This window comes from Homarus americanus, unplaced genomic scaffold (genome assembly GCF_018991925.1).
Source record: "Homarus americanus isolate GMGI-L3 unplaced genomic scaffold, GMGI_Hamer_2.0 scaffold22250, whole genome shotgun sequence".
NCBI classification, from domain to species: Eukaryota; Metazoa; Arthropoda; class Malacostraca; order Decapoda; family Nephropidae; genus Homarus; species Homarus americanus.
The window spans coordinates 12,766,742-12,788,023 of record NW_024741189.1 but is presented as its reverse complement, the minus strand read 5'-3'; the positions used below and the strand labels follow the sequence as shown (position 1 = coordinate 12,788,023).

The window sequence follows — 21,282 nt, the reverse complement described above, 5'->3', positions numbered from 1 at the left end:
CTCACCCGAGAATCATGGGACCTTATTAGCTTCTCGAGACGCGTTACTGAGGAAGACGTCGACAGCAAAGGCTTTCAATTTGGTGGGATTACCAAAAGCGGCGACTGGAGCTGTGGGGGCAGCTAACACTCCCGCTAGAGGCTCATTTCTACCGGAACTCCCTTGAACTTAAACTGTGCTACAGCACTAGTGTCAGATACACCTCTTGTACTCCACCATGGTGCCGACTCATGAAGATAAAATTAACGAAAGAATCCCGAAAATGAATTTGATAATGATACTCGGTAATTGAAAGTTAGGAAGCCACATTTGTAAATTTGTTGCCGCAAAGATAAATCGTTGTATAACATTGCAAACAAGGTTTTCATGTTACAACCATGATTATATGTCTGACAGTGGACAATGATTCCATATCAATAGTCAGTACATTATCACGAGAGTAGCTGTTATTCTGATAACTATCATAGTCCAGTATGTTTGCTGGTGCTGAAGTATCTCCTAAATTTCATAATAGGAATATAAGATTAAAAAGATAAAACCAGGCAGTCAATGCTGAAATACATAACTGAGCTTTTGACCTTTTTGCGGGAAAAATTACGCGGTATTGGTAAGGTTTCCACGTGAACCAGCTCACGATTTAAAGTGCATGCACTTGAAATCAGCAGGTAAATGGTGTTTGACGCAAGTTAGAATATTGGCTACATCTTGTTACATAAATTGAGTTATTTTGTCACTTCGTTTTGTATTAATTTGTAATGAAGATTATCATTGATAGCGATATACAGGTATATGCATTTTCTTTTCAGTATAATGATTCTAATACTACCCCTAATTATAGTATAGTAATATATCAGTAACTAGCTACTTGTGTTGTATGAAGAAACAATGATGACGTATCGGATCTGGTAGGTTGGTAATGTTGTCATCCTCCCGATGGTATGATACGAGGAGTCTGGCAATATTTCGAGGTTAAGGATCCCAACAGTGGTATTTATAAGGCATTACAACTGTTTAATGAAGTGTAACAGGAATCGGCAACGTCTGCAGGAACCTGTTAATTGATACTGAGCGTAACTGACGAGTGTTAGCTGCTGAGGATGTGTAAGGTGATCATGATATTCCGTTTAAATACCCTTTGTTATAAACCGGTGTCGTGGGAGAAGTGTGAGCCCTGGCGAGTCAACCTAGATGTTTATCTGTAATTTGGCATATCCGGTGTTAGTATTACGCGTGTAAATAGTTTAGATCGACAACGCACAAGCACACAGACGTCTCCAATACCGTACTGTATCGTTAGGAAGGAGAGCCAAACAAATGAATCTTTATACAGGTCTTCTCACCTAATATCACTCCGAGTTGTTTGTGTTTAGTGTCCGAACTGAGTCCGTGTGTTTAGAAGATCTCAGTTGTTGAAATACATTAATGATGACTGATAATTAGATGAATTTATTTTAGATTGTACGAGATTAATATATATATATATATATATATATATATATATATATATATATATATATATATATATATATATATATATATATATATATATATATATATATATATAGTTGAAAATATTGTTGGTGCAGATCGATTTTTTTTACTTCACGTCAGCTGAGTAAAAAGGAAGGTGAGGCTGCTCCGTGATTACACTGTAATTTGAGTGAATTAGAATGCATCCGCCGTGACATTGATGAGTGAAGAACGGGCGTATAATGCACGTTGCCGGCCACGTTCATTAAACTGAGAAGATACAAGTTAGATTGTTATACGAGGTCAGCTTAAGGTACAGACCGTAACCACTTTAAGATCATTGGCGACCATTTGGTAAACAGACCACTACCGTACTTGACAATAGGGTGTTATAATATTTGTACAGTAGTGTGACTGTAAAATAGCTACGTGTCAGAGTATGTTCAGAATGGCATATATAAAACTATACTTTATCTTTGAGGAGTTAAACTGAAACCTAAATGGACAAACAACTTAGTATAATATTAAGAGTACGAGGTATACTTACTCCCTTCAGATATTCCTAAGTTAACGATTGTTGTTGGTGAGTTACACTGTGTTGAGGATGGTAAGACATGCATGTTGAGATACTGAGATCATGGTGCGTGTGTTTAATCAGGGTCAGGCGTGAGGTGAGGCTAGAAGGAACAAGTTATATCCTACCGTGTCCACTTTACAGCCAGTAGTGGTGTTGTTACGTGATAGCTGCTGCTCTTCCTCCTCGTCACATCCAGGGTATAAAGTTGGTCACATCCACCTGCTGCGCACCATTGGTATTTTTCACTTGTTGTATTGTTAGATATCATACCAGTAATATAAATTGATGTAAGAACGTGGAACTGTTGGTAATGACATCGTCTTGCTTACAGAAACCACCAATAGTGAACAAAGTTACTGACTACTTCTGATTTTCTGGACATGTTTCTGTTATGTTCCAAAAGTTGCCCTCAAGAGATGAAGGTAAACGAAAAAATGAATAATAATGTTTCATCTCAACCATCCTAAATGTTGAGAATGGTGTTATCAGCCCAGGAAAGTGTTACGCCACTAATAATGGAGTTCATGTAGTTTGTGTACCAAGATTAGCTAATACTTAATACCACCTGGTGTACTGTTTGTATTATGGTTTTCACCTTGGTGTTTATTATTATTCTACAAATTTAAACAATCGGTCTACTTATGCATTCTCGTTTTGGCATTCTTTTGGTTACATAAGATTTTTCATAAATATTAGGAGACTCGCTATTGACTTTCCGGAAAGGAGTGTTCATAGTAAAGTGAGGGAAACAGTGCTGATTTGTGCGTCTGAATGTCACCTTTAATGCCACTAAACATAATACTGTACGACCCAATATCAGCGTAGCCACACGAGCTATGTCAATTAATTGAATTAACAACTTTTATCAGATGCTTTCACGAATTGGGAGAGGAGATGGAGCCATTAGTTTCCTTAGTCCCACAATTGCTTGTAACCACTGCTACTACTTTCAACACTGAAATGTGGATTTTACTGTATTTTTTATGTGTATATTTACAAGTTCGGCGTCTTGATAATTAAACTGGCGTGCGTTTCAGGTTAGGGGAGTATTTCCACCAACGAGTGTCAAGAAGACTTTACCGCCACAGTAATATAGACTGTTGAACTCTGGCAGTGACGAGACCTGGAGAATGTCTGTCTTTGTATCATCATTCCAAAACTAAGAACAGATCAAAGTGATTCGTTATGGAGATGGACCACGGGAAAGAGGAATGAGATAAAGAAATTGTGGGTAGAGAGGAAGTAGAAGACTTTGGCTTATCAGTACTTCTTGTGTGAGGTGAGGCGTGTCCAGAGCCAAGATGGTGTTTTTCGGCAACAAAGAAGATCGAAGCTTTCTGCTCAACTCCTTCGAGAAGTTCTCCACGAAACCTGATATTAATGATGGTAAGTGAACGATATTGAAGTCTGGCCCCAGTCTTGCTAAAATCGTCTGGTTGTCACTACTTAGTTATGTTTATTGCCTGCACGCTTTTGTGTTTTCTTTAATTAAGTGGATTTCGTTATCTTATCTAGAATTTAGGCATGTACTTCACGAATTTCATGACAATGGATGAATTCTCTAATTAAACATAGAGGATCAGGCTTTGAATTATGACATAATAAGATGACAAGAATACCTGTACTGTTAGTTTTATCTAAGTTAATGAATATCTTAGTTAGTCTGTATCGAGTGATGAAAATTCGATTTATAAATCTTTTACACACTTCTAACCCTTTCTCATACCCACCGCTCAAAAATCTATCTTCCCTCCTTGATCTGTTTATTCACTTGTTTATCTCCCCGACTCTTTTAATTCACCTCTTGCTCTCCTCTCCCATCTACATATGTAATAGCTTCCTTTTAGTCTCGTAACATTCCTGAAACACCTCGAGAAACGATCGTCATTAGCCTGGGCCTCTGTGTACCCCACCTCACTCAGCAGTGCTCAAGCAGGGGATCTATATTCATGGCGCGGCAGTGTGGCCCCAGTTCTGGGTTGAGACGGCCGGGAGCCGTAAGGCTAGGGTGTGATGTGTTTTCCAAGACTTAACTTCATCACTTCCGCTGCCTGCTTTACCTCAACTTCTCTCCTTATATACAAGGGTACAGGCAAGTGCTCCGATTCTGGTAAACTTCACCACGGGTGAATGCTTCAAGGACGCTCGGGGGATGTTTCTGGTTGAAGGTTCCATCACTGGAAGGTGATCTTTCATTAATTGTTTATTTATTTAAGACAATGGCCGAAACAAGGGTTTATTTATCTAGTTATCGCGTTTTATGGTACAGTGTACGTGCGAGGAAAGAACAGGGGTTCCTCGTTGAATTCAGGCACCAATCATATTTTATTGTATGAAATATGTTTCTCTCTTGAGAGGAGGATGGGAGAGGGAAATGGGATTAATCATTAAAGGGAGGTGGAAAGGAGCGCAGGGAGTCATAATTAGCAGGCCCACCTGCCCCCTCGCTGTCACCAGATGAGCATCAACAAACACCGGGCGGTGAGCGGCCTACCCCAGTGCACTGAGGCACCTAGTGGGCCATGTACAGTGCCACTGGTGTACTGAGAATTTGATGGTATTAAAATCATCGACTGTATCTGGTGGCCCCCTTTATCTGAGGTGCACGTTTCAGTATTGCGATATTACCGGAAAGATACGGTGGCCGAGAGAATACGGATCTTATCTATTGACCTAAGGGTCGCTGGTTCACGCTCGAGGCACCACTAAACCATCTGGCTCTAAATGGATGCCTAATTTTACGGTTGGGAAGTGTAGGCGGTCTAGTGCAGTGCCGGACACAATTTCTTCCATATGTATCAGAGGCTTGGTATTCGATGGGCTGTATCCGTACTCCCTTTAAATGTTTCCATCCATCATCTTTAAACATTGCTACTTTTAATGTTTTTTAATCAATAGAAGTGACACACACACACACACACACACACACACACACACACACACACACACACACACACACACACACACACACACACAGATAGTTTTACATATTCCGGGCCGTCTGTCACTCAGTAAGAGAAAAACTCGCCAGACTAGTCGGCGGGTTTTGGCTAAAGTCGCACGTTCATGCATATGGATGAAACTTCACTGGCAACAGCGCCTAGGATTTTCCATTTCATTTTTATTTGATTTATTTTTTACTTTTATGTATTAGACTCAACGAGTTTTGTAGGACAAAAAGTTCAAGTAAGCGACAGGAAACACTGAAAAAAAATCTGGCTACTTATCAAAGACCTTCATGACTTTTGTGGATTCATCTTTTACTCTCACTCTAAAATATTGACATTATGGACCTCGATCTTTGAAGTTCTTTGTTGACCACATTGTCTGCTAACTTTTTTGTGCGAGTGTGCCTTTCTGTGCCCCTCCCCCAGCAACGTAATCTGGTCTTTCGTCTATTGTTTTGTTTTTCCTGCCGGTCACAGCCTAGCTAACACGATTGATGCATAAAATGATATCTTGTGTCAGGAGTTCCACTGGTGGCACTGGCAGCTCTTCAATTTAAAACACAGACTGAATTGAATCCCCCGTGAGTGGTTGGCTTTGTGGGTTGTAACATTATACTAAAAAAAACAATTTCGGTCAACTTGATTTGGCATATGATTATTTACTGTAGGTAAGAATGACTTGGCAACACTTTACGCATATGACAGGAAAAATTGAGTCTATCTGTCAGTGTTCTAACATTTTCAATTGATACTTTATTACAACTGAGTCGCCACAAAGTAAAGGATGAATTCATAAACCTTTCCACCCTGTATATTATTAATCTGTAAGGCTTTAATGCTGTTAGCCTTTAGGTATTTCTTTAAATGTTAAGTTCTCTGTTAATTATGTGATATTTAGGTATGACGTATTAAGTACAGTAGTGTGTGGTAGGTGTTGTGAATGCGGGAAAGACCGGGGCTCTTTCGGTCCCTCCCTCAGCGTATTTCTTGGTACATGTTTACCTAAATACAGTACATACAGTACAGACTTCCTTAATTCTCCTAGAAAGCGTATGAAAAAAGGAAAAAATAACCTAATAATTTAATTGTCATTGTCCTTTCCGTCCAATGAATTCGTTTTTTATTGGATTTATGGTAAAAAAATAAAATAATGAACATGAAACAATATAAAACTCAGACGACCAATTAGAATTTCGAGTGGAAATTCTTCTGGCGATCCCGAGTTTTTGTAGTAATACCGGTAATGTAATATGTACTGTATCTGAAACTGAAAATAACGTCTTCTTAGCCCAGAGGTAAGAAGCTACGTGTGCACCATGTGTTGTTTATGGAGACGTGTGCGAATATATTAACCTTCTGGTCCCACTTTCCAGATACTCAGCCGAGGAAAGCTGGAAATATTGCGTTACATTTACATAAATGAGCAGTTTCAGTGAGAAGTATTTTAGTCGGGCTTAATCTGCTGTAATGTTGTATATTGCTAGATATATATTAAAAGGGGTCGCCTGAAAATATTATTTTGCACATATACTGTATCTAAAGGGTGGTTGCCTTTATAGCTTGTTGGTGTAATCGTAATATATGTCATATTGATCGAGTCGGCAGGTCAGATGTGTAATACTTGTTAATAAACTTAGTCTTCTTTTTCAGATTTATGTTATTATTTAAAAATATAAGTTTAGGGAAGTGGAAGAAGGACGTAACTCTTGCCACTTGGAATTTGGTGTGGCTTACTTTAGGTTTGAGTGGTTGTTAGGTGTAGCAGCCTAGTATTAGGGACCGCAGCACTATGGTAAACATGGGTAGAAGACAAATATGGGACATTTACTGTGAGATAAAAGCTTACAGATTATATGTGGAGTTTTGCATCTACAGGTATTAAGAAGGAGCAATTAAGTTCACAGACAAGGACATGGAGAGCAGCCACAGCCTGGTCATTTTGGAAGGGGAGTAACTAAAATTTGATCGATGGGAGGGTTCAGGAATTATTCTGAATGAACAATGAGTATAAATTATAAAATTGATTCATTCATGTCGTCAACATTATCATTAAATGACTAATTGTCGACAAATACACAGGTTTTTCCAAATGTTTAAGTTTGACCCAACCACAGAGACTAATGTGGAAATGTTTGTCGGGCACAAACACACCGAAGCCCTCACAGACACGCTCAGAGGCAAGATTGTATGTAAACGCTCACTCTACCAAATACAGTCAACTGAACGTATAAACAAGACCTCGCGAACACTTTCAGGCTTTCACTGATTATTCTGAACTCAAGCCACAAGGCCACACAACTTGCTGCCATCAAGGTTACCCTCCAAACCAGTATCTACACACACACAAACACACACATACACACACACACACACACACACACTCTCGAGTTGGTCAGTGTAAACAGCATTAATATCTGCGTGGAGCTCGTGGTTCAGATGTGTATACTGGAGGTAAATGTTCCTACACTAGTGTTTACCTTTTACTATTATACTTAGCTGGTGATATATTGGGGCAGAAAGGCGAGGGCGGTGATAATCTAGTTTTCAGTGTGTTAGAGGAAAGAGTCAGTCCATAGAATTTTGTATGCTGCTGACGAAGTGGCTCCACATTTTCCTCTCCCGGGGTAATTCATAGAACTTAAAGCGCACACACACACACTCTCTCTCTCTCTCTCTGCGTGGGATATGCACATGAAGCACCATGATTCTCACGCCCGGGTTGTGTCGGTGGTATGGCTGTATGCAGGAACGTGACTCGTCCAAGCATTACGAGCCACGACCAACACCCTTTGATGCAATCGAGGTCAGTAATGCAGTAGTCGTGATGCTCTGTACCGGGGTCTGCCACCTGGCGTGAGGTAAGTGGAGATGTGTGAAAAATTATCATTTATATTTAACAGCATTAAATGTAAAAAAAAATGTTCGAAAAAAAGTAAAAAAAAAAATGGTGTTAATTGTGTGTGTGTGTGTAATAATAATAATAATAATAATAATAATAATAATAATAATACTAATAAACGGTTTATTAATAGAGTTGCAGCCGGTGGCTGAAAATATACAGACTTACAATTGATTTAGACATAATGATGTGTGTGTGTGTGTGTGTGTGTGTGTGTGTGTGTGTGTGTGTGTGTGTGTGAACTGAGTCGGAATTTTCTTAGCATACCTGGAATACAAAATATTAATAGCACATTAATTGTAGCCCAGTTAACACTAACTGGATAATAACACGAATTCTTGTAGGAATGTTCAGCACAATTTCCACATTATCTGTATGTATTGCGATGTTTGGTGCATTTTTCTTTATTTTTTAAACTAAACTTTCGTTGTTAGGAGAGGCGTTGCACGTCACTATTTTTTGTGCATTTGTTGCATTGTTTGGGCTTGGTTAGGTTAGGTTAGGTTAAGTTAAGTTAAGTTAGGTTAAGTTAGGTTAGGTTAAGAATGAGGAGCGACTTTTTACACCGTTTCGTAATTTTTTGTAAGCGTTGTGTTTCTCGGCCAATAAGAGAGCATTTGGGATGTTGTTGGCTGGGTTGTTGTGGCTGGGACGGTGTGGTCGGGTTGGTATGGCTGGGTTGGTGTGGCTGGGTTGTTGTGGCTGGGACGGTGTGGCTGGGTTGTTGTGGCTGGGATGGTGTGGTCGGGTTGGTATGGCTGGGTTGGTGTGGCTGGGACGGTGTGGCTGGGTTGTTGTGGCTGGGACGGTGTGGCTGGGTTGTGGCTGGGACGGTGTGGTCAGGTTGGTATGGTTGGGACGGTGTGGCTGGGTTGTTGTGGCTGGGACGGTGTGGCTGGGTTGTGGCTGGGACGGTGTGGCTGGGTTGTTGTGGCTGGGACGGTGTGGCGGGTTGGTGTGTGAGAGTGTGAGCCTTATGGTCCCTGGTCAAACTCAGGTACGCCAGGTGTTGTGGCTGATGAATGATGGTTGGTGTAGCTCTAGGCCGCCCTCACACACAGGTAGACTAACATAAAACTTAAGCACGCAGCATTATGATTTTTTGGCAGTCACACACGCATTTTCCATACATACATACATACATACATACATATACCCGGTCCTCACAAATACACCTACGTAATGTCCCCCTCCACCCCCACCCCACACACACGTTGGGCGTCATGGCACAGTGGTCCAGGTGGGGGTCAGAGGGGAACACGTGCCGGAAGTACAGTGTAGTTCCTGGATTCACCTAGCTAACCACTCACTCGGTCGTGCACGCGCTCCCTGTATCACTCTCAGTACTCCCATGTTATCACCACAGCCAAGTTCCTCACTGCCTCTGTCCCTGGAACCTCATATGTGTCTGTTGTCGTTTGTGAACAGTGGTTGTGGAGCTTACCCGGTCCAGTGTTTGTGACTGAACAGACTGTTTCGGTGCTTGTGACTTAAGAATAATTGTTTTAGTGTAACGTATTGTTTCGGACAGTCACCTGGTAATCTATACACAAACTGGTCACTGTAGTATTTGTGAAGTGTCTTGTTTTACCCACTATTGATGGGTGTGGACGCGAACCATGAAAAAATAGTAGTACATCAACATTAATAGACATTATATGTGTTTAAACCTAACACGTCGCTCTCATAAACTGTATTCGCAACTTTTGGCAGTGTGGTCCAGGTAGACTCTACACTTGAAAAAAATAATAATGTAATCACGGAAACCCTAGACTAGACGTATTGCAGTGACGTCAGTTACTTTGCTTTTGTGTGGTAGCCTCGGGTCTTTGCAAAATACAGTTGAGTAGGAAACAGCTTACTGAGTGGGACACAGCTGATTGGCACACCGCTAACTGAATGGGACACTACTGAGTTACAACTAAGAACTGGTCGACCATGATCAAGTTTACCATGTTGGCTTTCAACCGTAAGTCACCCCCATAGCGCTGTTGACGCGTGTACAGTACAACCGCAGTCGAGTGCTTCATCTCTGCTGCTCGCATATCCAAGTGCATTTACACTCAGGAAACTCTTATTTATAGAGGCAAATGCTGCATTCAATAACAGCGAGGACCCAGATACGCATGCTCTCGGGAACTACAAAGTACTCAGATACCCTCGCTTGAAACACACACACACACACACACACACACACACACACACTGAAAGGCAGATACTCGTACATATGCACTCTTCCCTCACGAATACAAAGACTCCCACACATGCACTCTTAACCACATGTGTTCACACCCAAACGTATTTACTGTGACGCATGCGCACTCAGGGATACACTCGCCTCATGCACCAACCCTGGCGTATATACGTTGGTCAGTTTATGGGCGGGACATTAACGGGCAACTCGGGTATTGATTAGTAACCGTCAACAGGTAGACCAGGTGTGTTGCCTCGGCCTCGTCTATTCCTTCCATCACCCACCTCCCTGTCACCCACCTCCCCGGTCACCCACCTTCCCTGTCACCCACCTCCCCGGTTACGCACCTCCCCTGTCACCCACCTCCCCGGTTACCCACCTTCCTTGTCACTTACCTCCCCTGTCACCCACCTCCCCCATCACCCACCTCCATCGTCACCCACCTTCCCGTCACCCACCTCCCTCATGACTCATCCACCATCCACTAACAATAGTTTACAAAAAAATATATACTGTAATTATACCTGTAATGCAATATATGAATTATGAACTTGGTGTGGGTATTCCTAGTTGATATAGCTCTGAAAATGTCCCTGTATAGTTAGTTGTAGAAGAAACGTTCGATTTTGACACCTATCTTTGAGGGAAGCCTTAGTTTACTCACTGAAACATGTGAATATTTTTGTTGTGGCAACTCTCGTAGTGGATTGTGGTACCTGGTGAATCTTACACCCGAAAGTGAAACAAAGATGTAAATGTAGAAATATTCCCCTAAATGTATAAATGTTTCCCAAAATATCAATATTTCCCTAAATGTATAAACGTTTAAATATTGCCACAAGTTCATAAATTATTAAACTCGTATAATGCGCCATAAATGCCATGAAAAATATTCTCCTGTTACTGTATATAAGTTTGTAATATTCCTCAGGTGTGGCTGGGATACCAAATACGATTGTGTTCTCTTGTACTACATATCATTAACCCAGAACAGTTTTATGGATGTAAACTGCTCGTCATCTGAAATTTATCCCATTAATGTAAAAAACAATAATAATAGTGTATTAAAAAAAACAAAGGAAGCGATACATTGTTTACGAAATATAATGTTCTCGATGTATAAACATTAGCGCTGATTTCCTACAACTAATTTATTTGCGTTGGTGTCGGTAATCTCTTTTTTTTATGCGTTAATATGATGTATAAGTGTTATTCCAGGTCCATTAATTCATAATTTTATAAATAAAATATTAACAAATTAAATTAACGTATTGAACGTGTTAGCTGCTGTTAGTTGCTGACGGGCCAACACAGTATGGAGGTATAGGTGTTTACGGCGGTGCAGTTGAACAATCTCCTGTCATGACTTTACCGTAAACTATCCTAATTTAACGACCCATCTTGGAGTTGGTCCGTATTAACGTTTGTGTTGTAAAAAAAAAAAAAGAGCTGATAGCTTGTTTGTTAAGAGAAGATTTAGTTGTTTGTGGAAAGAAAAACCCATGGGCGTGTCTTTATTTGTAATAGGGGCGGGCGTGTGCTTAAACCTACAAGAGGGTAGGTAGTATACACACTGATTCAAGTACAATTGCACTGACGTAACTTTTGTAATATACTTTAGTTAATACATTGTTAGTCCTGCGTTTATACTTAATCTAACCCAACCTTCCCTAAACTTAACCAACATGTATCTAATGTAACCTAACCTGAACCTACCCTCATTCTATCATGAACTAACCTAACCTAAACTTACAACACACACACACCAAATAAATGATGTAAGTATGGTAAGTAGGTAAGGGTAGAGGGTCGACTCCACGAACTGGTCTACCCACAAATATTATGAGGAGATGAGTGTAGGTAGACAAACATTGGAAGGGGTGAATGACCTACCTTTATGGGGTGTATTGGTGGCTATGTCCAATCCCAGACAGACAGATAGACATATAGAAGGGGGAACAAAACAGACAGGCGGACAAAGACAAACAGACGGAGAGGTGGAAATACACAGACATACGGGCAGGTGGATGCAGACAGGCGATCGCAAACAAACAGACAGACAGACAGGTGGGCACAGGCAGATAGGATGACAACAGAAAGACAGAGAAAGAAAGAAGGAAAGATAGAGGAGTAGAGACAGGAAGAGAGACACACAGACAGGTGTAGACAGATGGACAGAATTTGACAGAAGTAGTGATGAAAAGAAAGATAGATGGATAAGGAGTAAGCCAAAGAGAAGCAGAAAGAGGACGAAAGGGAGAGGGACAGGAAGAAAAATGATAAAGAACGAAGGAGAGAGAGAGAGAGAGAGAGAGAGAGAGAGAGAGAGAGAGAGAGAGAAAGGATGGTTTGGTAGAAGTAAATTGGGATGGGAGGGAAAGATGGGATGGTAGGGAGGTACAAGAATAGTAGGGATGGAAAGGTTTGGATAGTATAGAGGTCGATTGAGAGGGAAAGGAAGGATGGGGTTAGAGACGATGGTGGTTCATGCGGCCTTTGTTCACATGTGACGAGTTGGCAAAATCTTTGTTCCTTGTTTTGGGCCATCCACCACCACCGTCGGGCCAGACACCACCACCGTCGGGCCAGACACCACCACCGTCGGACCAGACACTACCAACGTCGGGCCAGCCACCACTTTAGAGAGTACGGTGGATGGCTGGTCACCTTTAATTAATACTCTGTGCCAAATACTAGTGTTGGTGGCGGTAAATATTTAGTCGGTGTTAACAAAAAAACGAAGCTTTAATGTCACGATGGTGCTCTGTGTGTGTGTGTGTGTGTGTGTGTGTGTGTGTGTGTGTGTGTGTGTGTGTGTGTGTTGTCGAGTAATACCATGTAATATACGTGTAACTCATGAGTCTTGTATTGACAGCGGCGTACGAGCACGTGGTGGCCAGGATGGGAGAGCTCAACGGCACCGCCCACGCCCACCACACCGACCTGCTCTTCCTCAAGGGTCTTATGGACTCCCCCATTATGAAGTCCCTCGTCAAGGTAAGTCACCCTTGCTTCACTCACCATCGTCCCTCTTGCTTCAACCTCGTCCCTCTTGTCTCACCCTCGTCCCTCTTGCTTTAACCTCGTCCCTCCTGTCTCACCCTAGTCACTCTTGCTTCATCCTCGTCCCTCTCGACTCACCCTACTGAGGTTAAATCACTCGTGTTCTGGTAAGTCAGGTAAGTCACCCTTTGCCCTTCATCACCATAAGTCATCTCCATGTCCTCGCTGGTCTACTGGTGGGATCTCGCTCATAAGAATTACACCAAAATGCCTTAAAACTTGAAAAACAAAACAAAACAAAACATTAAAATCTCCCGAAATGTTAAATGAGAACTTTACCACTAGATGTCAGCACTATCGACAGGTGGGAAATATTTTGATATATCAGATTAATTGAGTCATTTCTCTGTTTGTCCTGACGAGGTGGTATGAAAAATGGTGTTTACATTTTAGCTGCATCTATTGGGTTACGATTTACTTTCCTTCCTCTCGTGCTTTAAGTTAGTAGTCGACTGTGTAGAATCTATAGATGTTTTGTTTTATGTTAGAAAGTTCTGTTTACGTGCTGTATCTGACCTGTTGCCAGAGGAACACTCCCGCGTAATCCAATATACTTTAACACTGAACCTGCCAGAGTAATCCGGCATTATTTCTCCGCTAAGTCTTGTTAGTGTTGCTTGTAGTCTTGGATTTCGCCCTCTCTATGTGTGTAAGCTCAGAAACGTGTTTACACCATTTAACTCTCTCTCTCTCTCTCTCTCTCTCTCTCTCTCTCTCTCTCTCTCTCTCTCTCTCTCGACTGGCACAGAGCCCAAGCTTAAAACGTGATACACTGATCGACGATAAGATCAAGAGCTTCCTGTATGACACGGTCCGGTGTGTGATGGTAGGATGGTGGTGATGGTAGTGGAATGGTGGTGGTGATGGAAGGGTGGTAGTGGTAGGATGGTGGTAGAGGTGGTGGTAGCAGTACGATGGTTGGCGACAGCAGCACTTGTATGTGTGGCGCCGCGGTCCTCAACCTCACAATATTACAACGTCGCCAGGCTGCGAGAACTCGCCCCAAGGCTATGGGTTGAGTGACTGGCCGGATGGGGGGAGAAGGAGGAGGAGAGGGAGAGGATGGCGGGGATAGTTACGGTTAAAGGGAACAAGAAGGGAGTTAGGTACGAGAGGAAGGAGGTACACAGCTCCCAATTTCGCCAGGATAACACCGAGGACCACTTGAGTTATGGAAGTAGACCTTGAAGGATGGCTTTGTACGACTCATGGACCGAACGAACTCTGGTTCATGTGACACACAGCTCAAGGTGGGACAAAGACTTCCCCCACGCACCCTTTCTTGGTGACCTTGACTGCTTCACACACCTTAACAATTGCTTGCCTCATCCTCTTCCCTTGTGGTTAGACCAGTTCCGCCGCCCCGTGGTCACCCGACGTGCAGCACCCCACACACACACAGACACCAGTCCAGAGTAACCCTGGCTGCCAGACCTGTTTCTCTTGATATGATGATAAACAACTCCCCCTCCCGTATCGACATCACCTCCGCCACCTGTACGAGTTTCAGGGACACAGTTTCTGATTCTCAATGATTCTCTTTTGTTGATTTTTTCCCGTAACTGAGGGAAATTCGTAGCACAGTTTCGACACTGCTTTGACCCTCCATATTTGTGTCTTAATGTGAGTGAGTCACTTTGATACATTCTCACATCTCTCAGTCATGCGGGAAAACACGAATCTGCGTACCATTGTGAATCCGGGTTGAGTTACGAGTGTTAGGTACCGAGGTTTGTTTATCCCTGTATAGCGGATGAATCACATCTGTATTATAAAATGTTTGAACGTCAGGTAATAAAACTGTGACCTGTGTGTGTGTGTGTGTGTGTGTGTGTGTGTGTTTGTATGTGTCGGCTAGGGGCTATGAGACACTGAGTCACCATCTGTACGCGTCAAAGACTTGTAAACCCACAATATCTGTCTCTGCCTGTACAGGACGTATGCAGTATTGTATTATATTCTGCAGTGTGCAATAAGCCGGGTCCCGAATTCTCAAAAGGATCATACGTTGAATATTTCTCGTAGCTGGAGATGTTAGAACTAATGTAGTCTTTACGGTGTGGATACTATTTTGTGGTGTTTTTGAGGGTAGGGGTGGGCGGGTGTGTAGGTTACTGGGTCTGGGGGGACTGTGGGGGTGGCGGTGGTTGTGGGGGTGACGGTGGTTGTGAGGTGACGGTGGGTGTGAGGGTGACGGTGGGTGTGGGGAGTGACGGTGGGTGTGGGGGGTGACGGTGGGTGTGAGGGTGACGGTGGGTGTGGGGTGACGGTGGTGGGTGTGGGGGTGACGGTGGGTGTGGGGGTGATGGTGGGTGTGGGGGTGACGGTGGGTGTGGGGATGACGGTGGTTGTGGGGGTGACGGTGGGGGTGACGGTGGGTGTGAGGGCGACGGTGGGTGTGGGGGTGACGGTGGAGTGTGGGGGTGACGGTGGTTTTGGGGGTGACGGTGGGTGTGGGGATGACGGTGGGTGTGGGGGTGACGGTGGGTGTGGGGGTGACGGTGGGTGTGGGGATGACGGTGGGTGTGGGGGTGACGGTATGTGTGGGCTGTGGGGATGACGGTGGGTGTGGGGGTGACGGTGGGTGTGGGAGTGGCTGTGGGGGTGGGTGTGAGGGTGGACGATATGTTTACGTGTGGTGGAGTGAGAGATATCGGCGTGTGGGTACATCTGGCCCACCAGCCATAATGATGTAAACACACACACACACACACACACACACACACACATACACGCACACACACACACACACCACCGATAAGCGCTTACTGCTACAACCATTGTGAAAAAAAAAAGAGTAAAATTTACCCGTTTCTTTCACATCAACGTACAGTGATACATCAGTTGGCCTTCACTTAAGTAGATACACCGGAAAGAGAGTTAAACGCCTGCCTGTCTGTGTTTAGATAGATTATTGTAGTATTCGTCTTGGGTTAAGAGAACGCCTCTGTCCAGAAATAATCATACAAAAAACCCACAGCCACATTACAGTTGATGGGGTCTTGTGGTACAGTTACCTTTAGGAAATAACTGTACCTATCTTGTTTCTGTATTAAGATTTGAATGTGAATGATTTCCTCTGAGGATGTTGGTATTCGTTCAGCTCTCGCGGCTAGGATCTCTCTCTCTCTCTCTCTCTCTCTCTCTCTCTCTCTCTAACCTGGGAACTCTTCGTTGTTTGTTTTGGTGTAGAGTTTTAGGTAATAAAGCCGTCAGGTGGTAATTAAGAGGCAGGTACAGAAGCGGATCAGGTGACCAAGATAAACATACAAAGGGGGTGGGGCGTGTTGACGGATACCTTGGGGAGAGGAAGGGAGGGAGGAGAGGGAAAGAGGGGAAGAGGAGAGAGAGTAAGAGGGAAACAGGAGAAAGTATGAAAGAGAATGCAGTTATACAATATACATAGACCGTGCATGTTTACAATATATAGACAGTGCGGGTATACAAGCAATAACAATATAGGTGTTTCTCGTTATACCTACATTGTTATTTGCCTTCTTGTATTTACAGTAAATATCGGGAGTAAACACAGAAAATATTGGAAGTGTCTACCTTGTTTACTAGTAATAGAACAATATATATAACTATGTAGGTAAAGCAAGAAACAACTTTAGCTGTTTGGTGTTTAATAGAGGTGAGACAAACTGGTAAAATAAACCGGCGAGACAAACTGGTAAAATAAACCGGCGAGACAAAGTGGTAAAACAAACCGGCGAGACAAACTGGTAAAATAAACCGGCGAGACAAAGTGGTAAAACAAACCGGCGAGACAAACTGGTAAAATAAACCGGCGAGACAAACTGGTAAAATAAACCGGCGAGACAAACTGGTAAAATAAACCGGCGAGACAAACTGGTAAAATAACACAACTGGTAAAATAAACCGAGAGAAAAACAAACGATTGACCTGACAGCAACAAGACCTTGAACTGAACAATGACTGGCACATATACGTAACGTCTTCAATGCCAAGATCACTAGCCAAGGGTAAACGACACGTAAAGTGCACAACTTCCCGCGGAAACGTTCATTGTTGCCAGTTGAGGTGTGACATTCATATTCCTTGATCCAGGTTCTCGGTGACTCACGTGAGGGAGGGACTTTTGCTCGTAACTGAAGGTCAAGGAATATACGTAACTGATTAAATTATGCTAAATAACAATAGTAATTTCCAGGTTAGTATTAGTTACATAGACTCGACTGCAGATGCATTCACTCAACATCAGTTAGTATGGAATTTTAACATGAATCAGCTTTGGAGCGATTTTTTGCTTTGATTTTGTTTCCTCGTCGATGCTAATGAAACTACTCTATTTAGTAAGGTAGAATCTCATTGATACGATTTTTCATGTTAGGTCGACCACTTAGGTACAGTCACCCAAAAAAGTCCTGTCGCGAACCACGATTCAGGCTCGTGAACCCGAAGCAGTAGACACTGATACATTATTCTGTCCATAAATGCTTCGGATTCAAGTGTCTGAATCTCGGAGTTCATGGTTCGCGACAGGACTTTTTTGGGTGACTGTACATCTTTTCATCTTCAATTACTCGACATATTGATGGTACTGTATGAACCTTTGAGAATCTTTACCCAGTGTTACCATGCACAACACTGCCAAGATCAAGGTCTGTGCAAAAGTCAAGGGTTAAAAGCACAAAAACATGTCGTCGTGGAGAAGATTCGAGCATGTTGATTTGCTGACCAATCAGAGGGAAGGATGAAGTTGTCGTCACACTTGAAAACATTATCGCTAGCCAATATGAGGCCTACATGAGGGTGACGTCACATCTGTAAACATCATCACTCGCCAATCAGGTCGGTGCGTTTTAGTGATGTCCCGCCTGAAAATAACTGGCAATGGACCAAAGAGCTTTAAATCTCCTTCCACCGGACCATTTGAACGCAGTGTAGGTTGCTTTAACACCTTTTAAATTTAGTTTTAGAGATAATTTAATAATACTCTTAACAGTCCTTGTTATCGAACCAACGACTCTCTGGACAGAAGACGAGTGTTATATCCACTCAGCCACTATTCTCTCCTCCTCTCCTTCCCTCCCACTACCCGTCCCACGCCACATTTTGGGTCAAGTGGCTGGCGACGCCTTAAAAGTTCACATAATCATTGCGCCTCTACCTCACACCGCGTCGACATTCTCAGCAGCGTGTGATTTTGAGTGACTTTTTCTTGGGATGACTGAGTGAAGTTGCAGGTTTTTTGATGAAAGGTTTGCGGGGAAGGAGGGAGAATGGGTGGGAGAGATAAATGAGATGGATGGAGTGGGTGGAGATAGATGGATATAGGGAGGGAGTGGGTATATATAGATGGATATAGGGAGGGAGGCATGGAAAGACACACACACACACACCCTCGACACAGTATTTACAAGTATCACGTTTACTCTCAGCATCTTAATATTTATCCGGTATTTCCCGAGGGCGTCCTGTTGCTTCTCGTAAAGCTTTTTATGGCACCCGTTCACCTCCCGTTCGCCGACCGTCACCTTTCTTACCTCTGCTCTTCCTTTATGCGACCGTTATCTTTCTTCCTCCTCCTCCCCCTCCCCTTGCTCCTCCACCACCACTTTCTAATTAATACTCTTCCTCCTCCTCTGCTTCCCCTTTTCCCTCACTTCCACCTCACCTTTCTCTCCTTATCCTCCTCCTCCTCCTCTTCTTTATCTCCTACTCCTCCTCCTTTTCCTCTTTTCCTTCTCCTCCTCTTCTCCCTCTCCTACTTCTTCTCCTTTTCTCCCCCTTTCCTCTACTCCTCCACCTCTTCCACCCCATCTATCACCTAACTGAAACTTCCACTCCTCTCCACTTTCACTCTCACTTTCCCTCCATTCTCGACAACTTTCTCCTCTCCTCCATGACTTTCCTCACCTCCACCTCCATCAGAAGTAGAATTTTTGTTTGTTTTGTAATCAGGAACATCAATAGAAGCGCAGTACATGTTTTAATTAAGAATGGCGTCCAGGTATGGTGCAACTCCCTCGTGGTGACAGTATTAGGAAGATGGTCACTTAACCCTTTGAGGAGAAGTGGTGGTAATTATCGTCATCAAAGACTTCAGCTATCGTCCTCAAAGGGTAAAGCTATCGTCCTCAAAAGGTTAAGCTATCGTCCTCAAAGGGTTACGCTATCGTCCTCAAAGGGTTAAACCATCGGCCACAAGAGGTTACAAAGAGATCGGTTATCAGCAGATTAAGTAAGGTGCGATTGGTGTGTGTGAACTTGTGGGGATACAGTGGTGAGGTTGTCGCGTGAGCAGGCCAAGGGTGTGAGGGAGAAAATTGTCCTTGCTACTCAGTCAGGAAATGTTTTCATAGAGTTGAGATGTGGTGGGTAGGATGATGTGGTGGGTGGGAGGATGTGGTAGGTGGGAGGATGTGGTGGGTGGGAGGATGTGGTGGGTAGGATGATGTGGTGGGTGGGAGGATGTGGTGGGTAGGATGATGTGGTGGGTGGGAGGATGTGGTGGGTAGGATGATGTGGTGGGTGGGAGGATGTGGTGGTGGGTGAGGAGGATGTGGTGAGGATGGGTGGTGGGTGAGGGAGGCAGTCGTCAGCGGTGTCTTTCCTGGTGGTGCTGGCTGGAGCCTGGTGAGGTCATGCCTCTCACTCTCCTCCCCACCTCTCCTCTCCTCCCTCCTCTCCTCACCCCTCACCTCTCTCACCTCCTGCCTCTCTCCTCTCCCTGCCTCCTCACTCTCCTCGCCTCTCACTCTCCCTCACCGCCTCTCACTCTCTCTCACCACCTCTCACTCTCCCTCGCCGCCTCTCACTCTCCCTCACCGTCTCTCACTCTTCTTCTCTTCTCTGCCTGAAACCGGCTCTCACTGCCTCGCCTCTCCCACCCACGCCCACCCTTATCTCTAAAGCCCAGGATAGAGAGAGAGACGAAGTTTGTCCATAATGTAATCTTCATGTGTTCGTTGGTACCCTGTATTTGAGGCCAAGTTAATGACGCTTCGACGATTAAAAAACAAATCTCTGAATTATGTCTGTATTTCGAAGGAACGAACCTTTGAGTACTACGAGTAACGAACCATTGACTGCTATGAATCATTTAGTATATATCACTCAATGGCTTGTTCCTGCTCAACCGTAAACTTAAGAGATATCTTTTTATTTTGCCAAGTGGATTTTTTGTCTCATCTCTTGGAATTGGAGAGCATTGTAATCGAGCCACTTTTTGGTAGCGGGGAGAATGGGACCGTGTCAGTTCGTTATGAAAAAAAAAACGGAACTACGTTTGTTTATTACATAGTACTGAATACTGGACCACATATCTTATTACAGAAAACTGGACAGCGTTTGCCAATTATAGGAAACGAGACTGTTATCTTATCACAGAAAATGAGTTTATGTTGATTCTCTATTTCTCTCTCCTCTCTCTTTCTCTCAACCCTGTTTCTCTCACCATTTCCTCTCTCCCACACGTAACTCCCTCTTTCACATATCGACAAAACATTGGTTAAGGCAGTAATGCTCTCTGGCCGGTCTTAAGGTTCCAAGGCTGTCAAGCCGACCCACGGCACCGCCACCTCCAGACGCCGTCCCTGAGGTCGTGCCGAGAACCTCTCATGTGTGGTCGGGAGGGGTCGTCGAGCTAAGAGATGACGAGGTCGTGGGGAAGTCTTGTAACTACGGGGGAGGGAGGGCTCGTTCTGTCGCCTAATACTGGAGAAGCAGCGAAGGGGCGAAAATCAATGTGGCCTCTTGTGGGAGATGACGGTGACTCTGTTGGGGGAGGCGATGATGTGGTTAGTGGTGGTAGAAGTTGTGGTTGGTGGTGGTAGTTGTGGTTGGTGGTGGTGATGGTGTGTGGTGTTAGTGATGGTGTGTGGTGTTAGTGGTGGTGAGGGCGTGACACTAAGTTGGAAGAGCTACCAGTGTCTTGTTCACGTCAGAGGATCTAAGTGGGGGTGGGGTGGTGTGGGACGGAGCGGTGCGGGGAGGTTGGGGCAGGACACCAAGGAACGAAACATCATCTTTACCCTCGCGTGGAAAACTCTATAAATCCTTTCACTGCTGTAAGTGTGTAGGAAAAGCATTACTTGTATGTATGTATGTATGTATGTATGTATGTATGTATGTATGTTTTTCATTGTGTATTTGTACCTATGCT

The 21,282-nt window shown here is 43.7% G+C and overlaps 1 protein-coding gene across 7 annotated transcripts in view; it reads left to right on the top strand.

Annotated features, from left to right (window-relative positions):
- Window positions 1-21,282, top strand: part of LOC121875733 (protein PALS2-like) — an 80,750-nt gene that overhangs the window by 17,122 nt on the left and 42,346 nt on the right. For 5 of the 7 annotated variants that reach the window (XM_042380391.1, XM_042380389.1, XM_042380390.1 and 2 more), the window contains one exon: window positions 12,964-13,085. In XM_042380391.1, coding sequence (XP_042236325.1) covers window positions 12,964-13,085 — 122 coding nt within the window. Of the gene's footprint in view, window positions 1-3,084; window positions 3,434-9,817; window positions 9,864-12,963; window positions 13,086-21,282 lie in introns of those variants that run through there. The other 2 variants (XM_042380392.1, XM_042380395.1) reach the window with 2 other exon arrangements.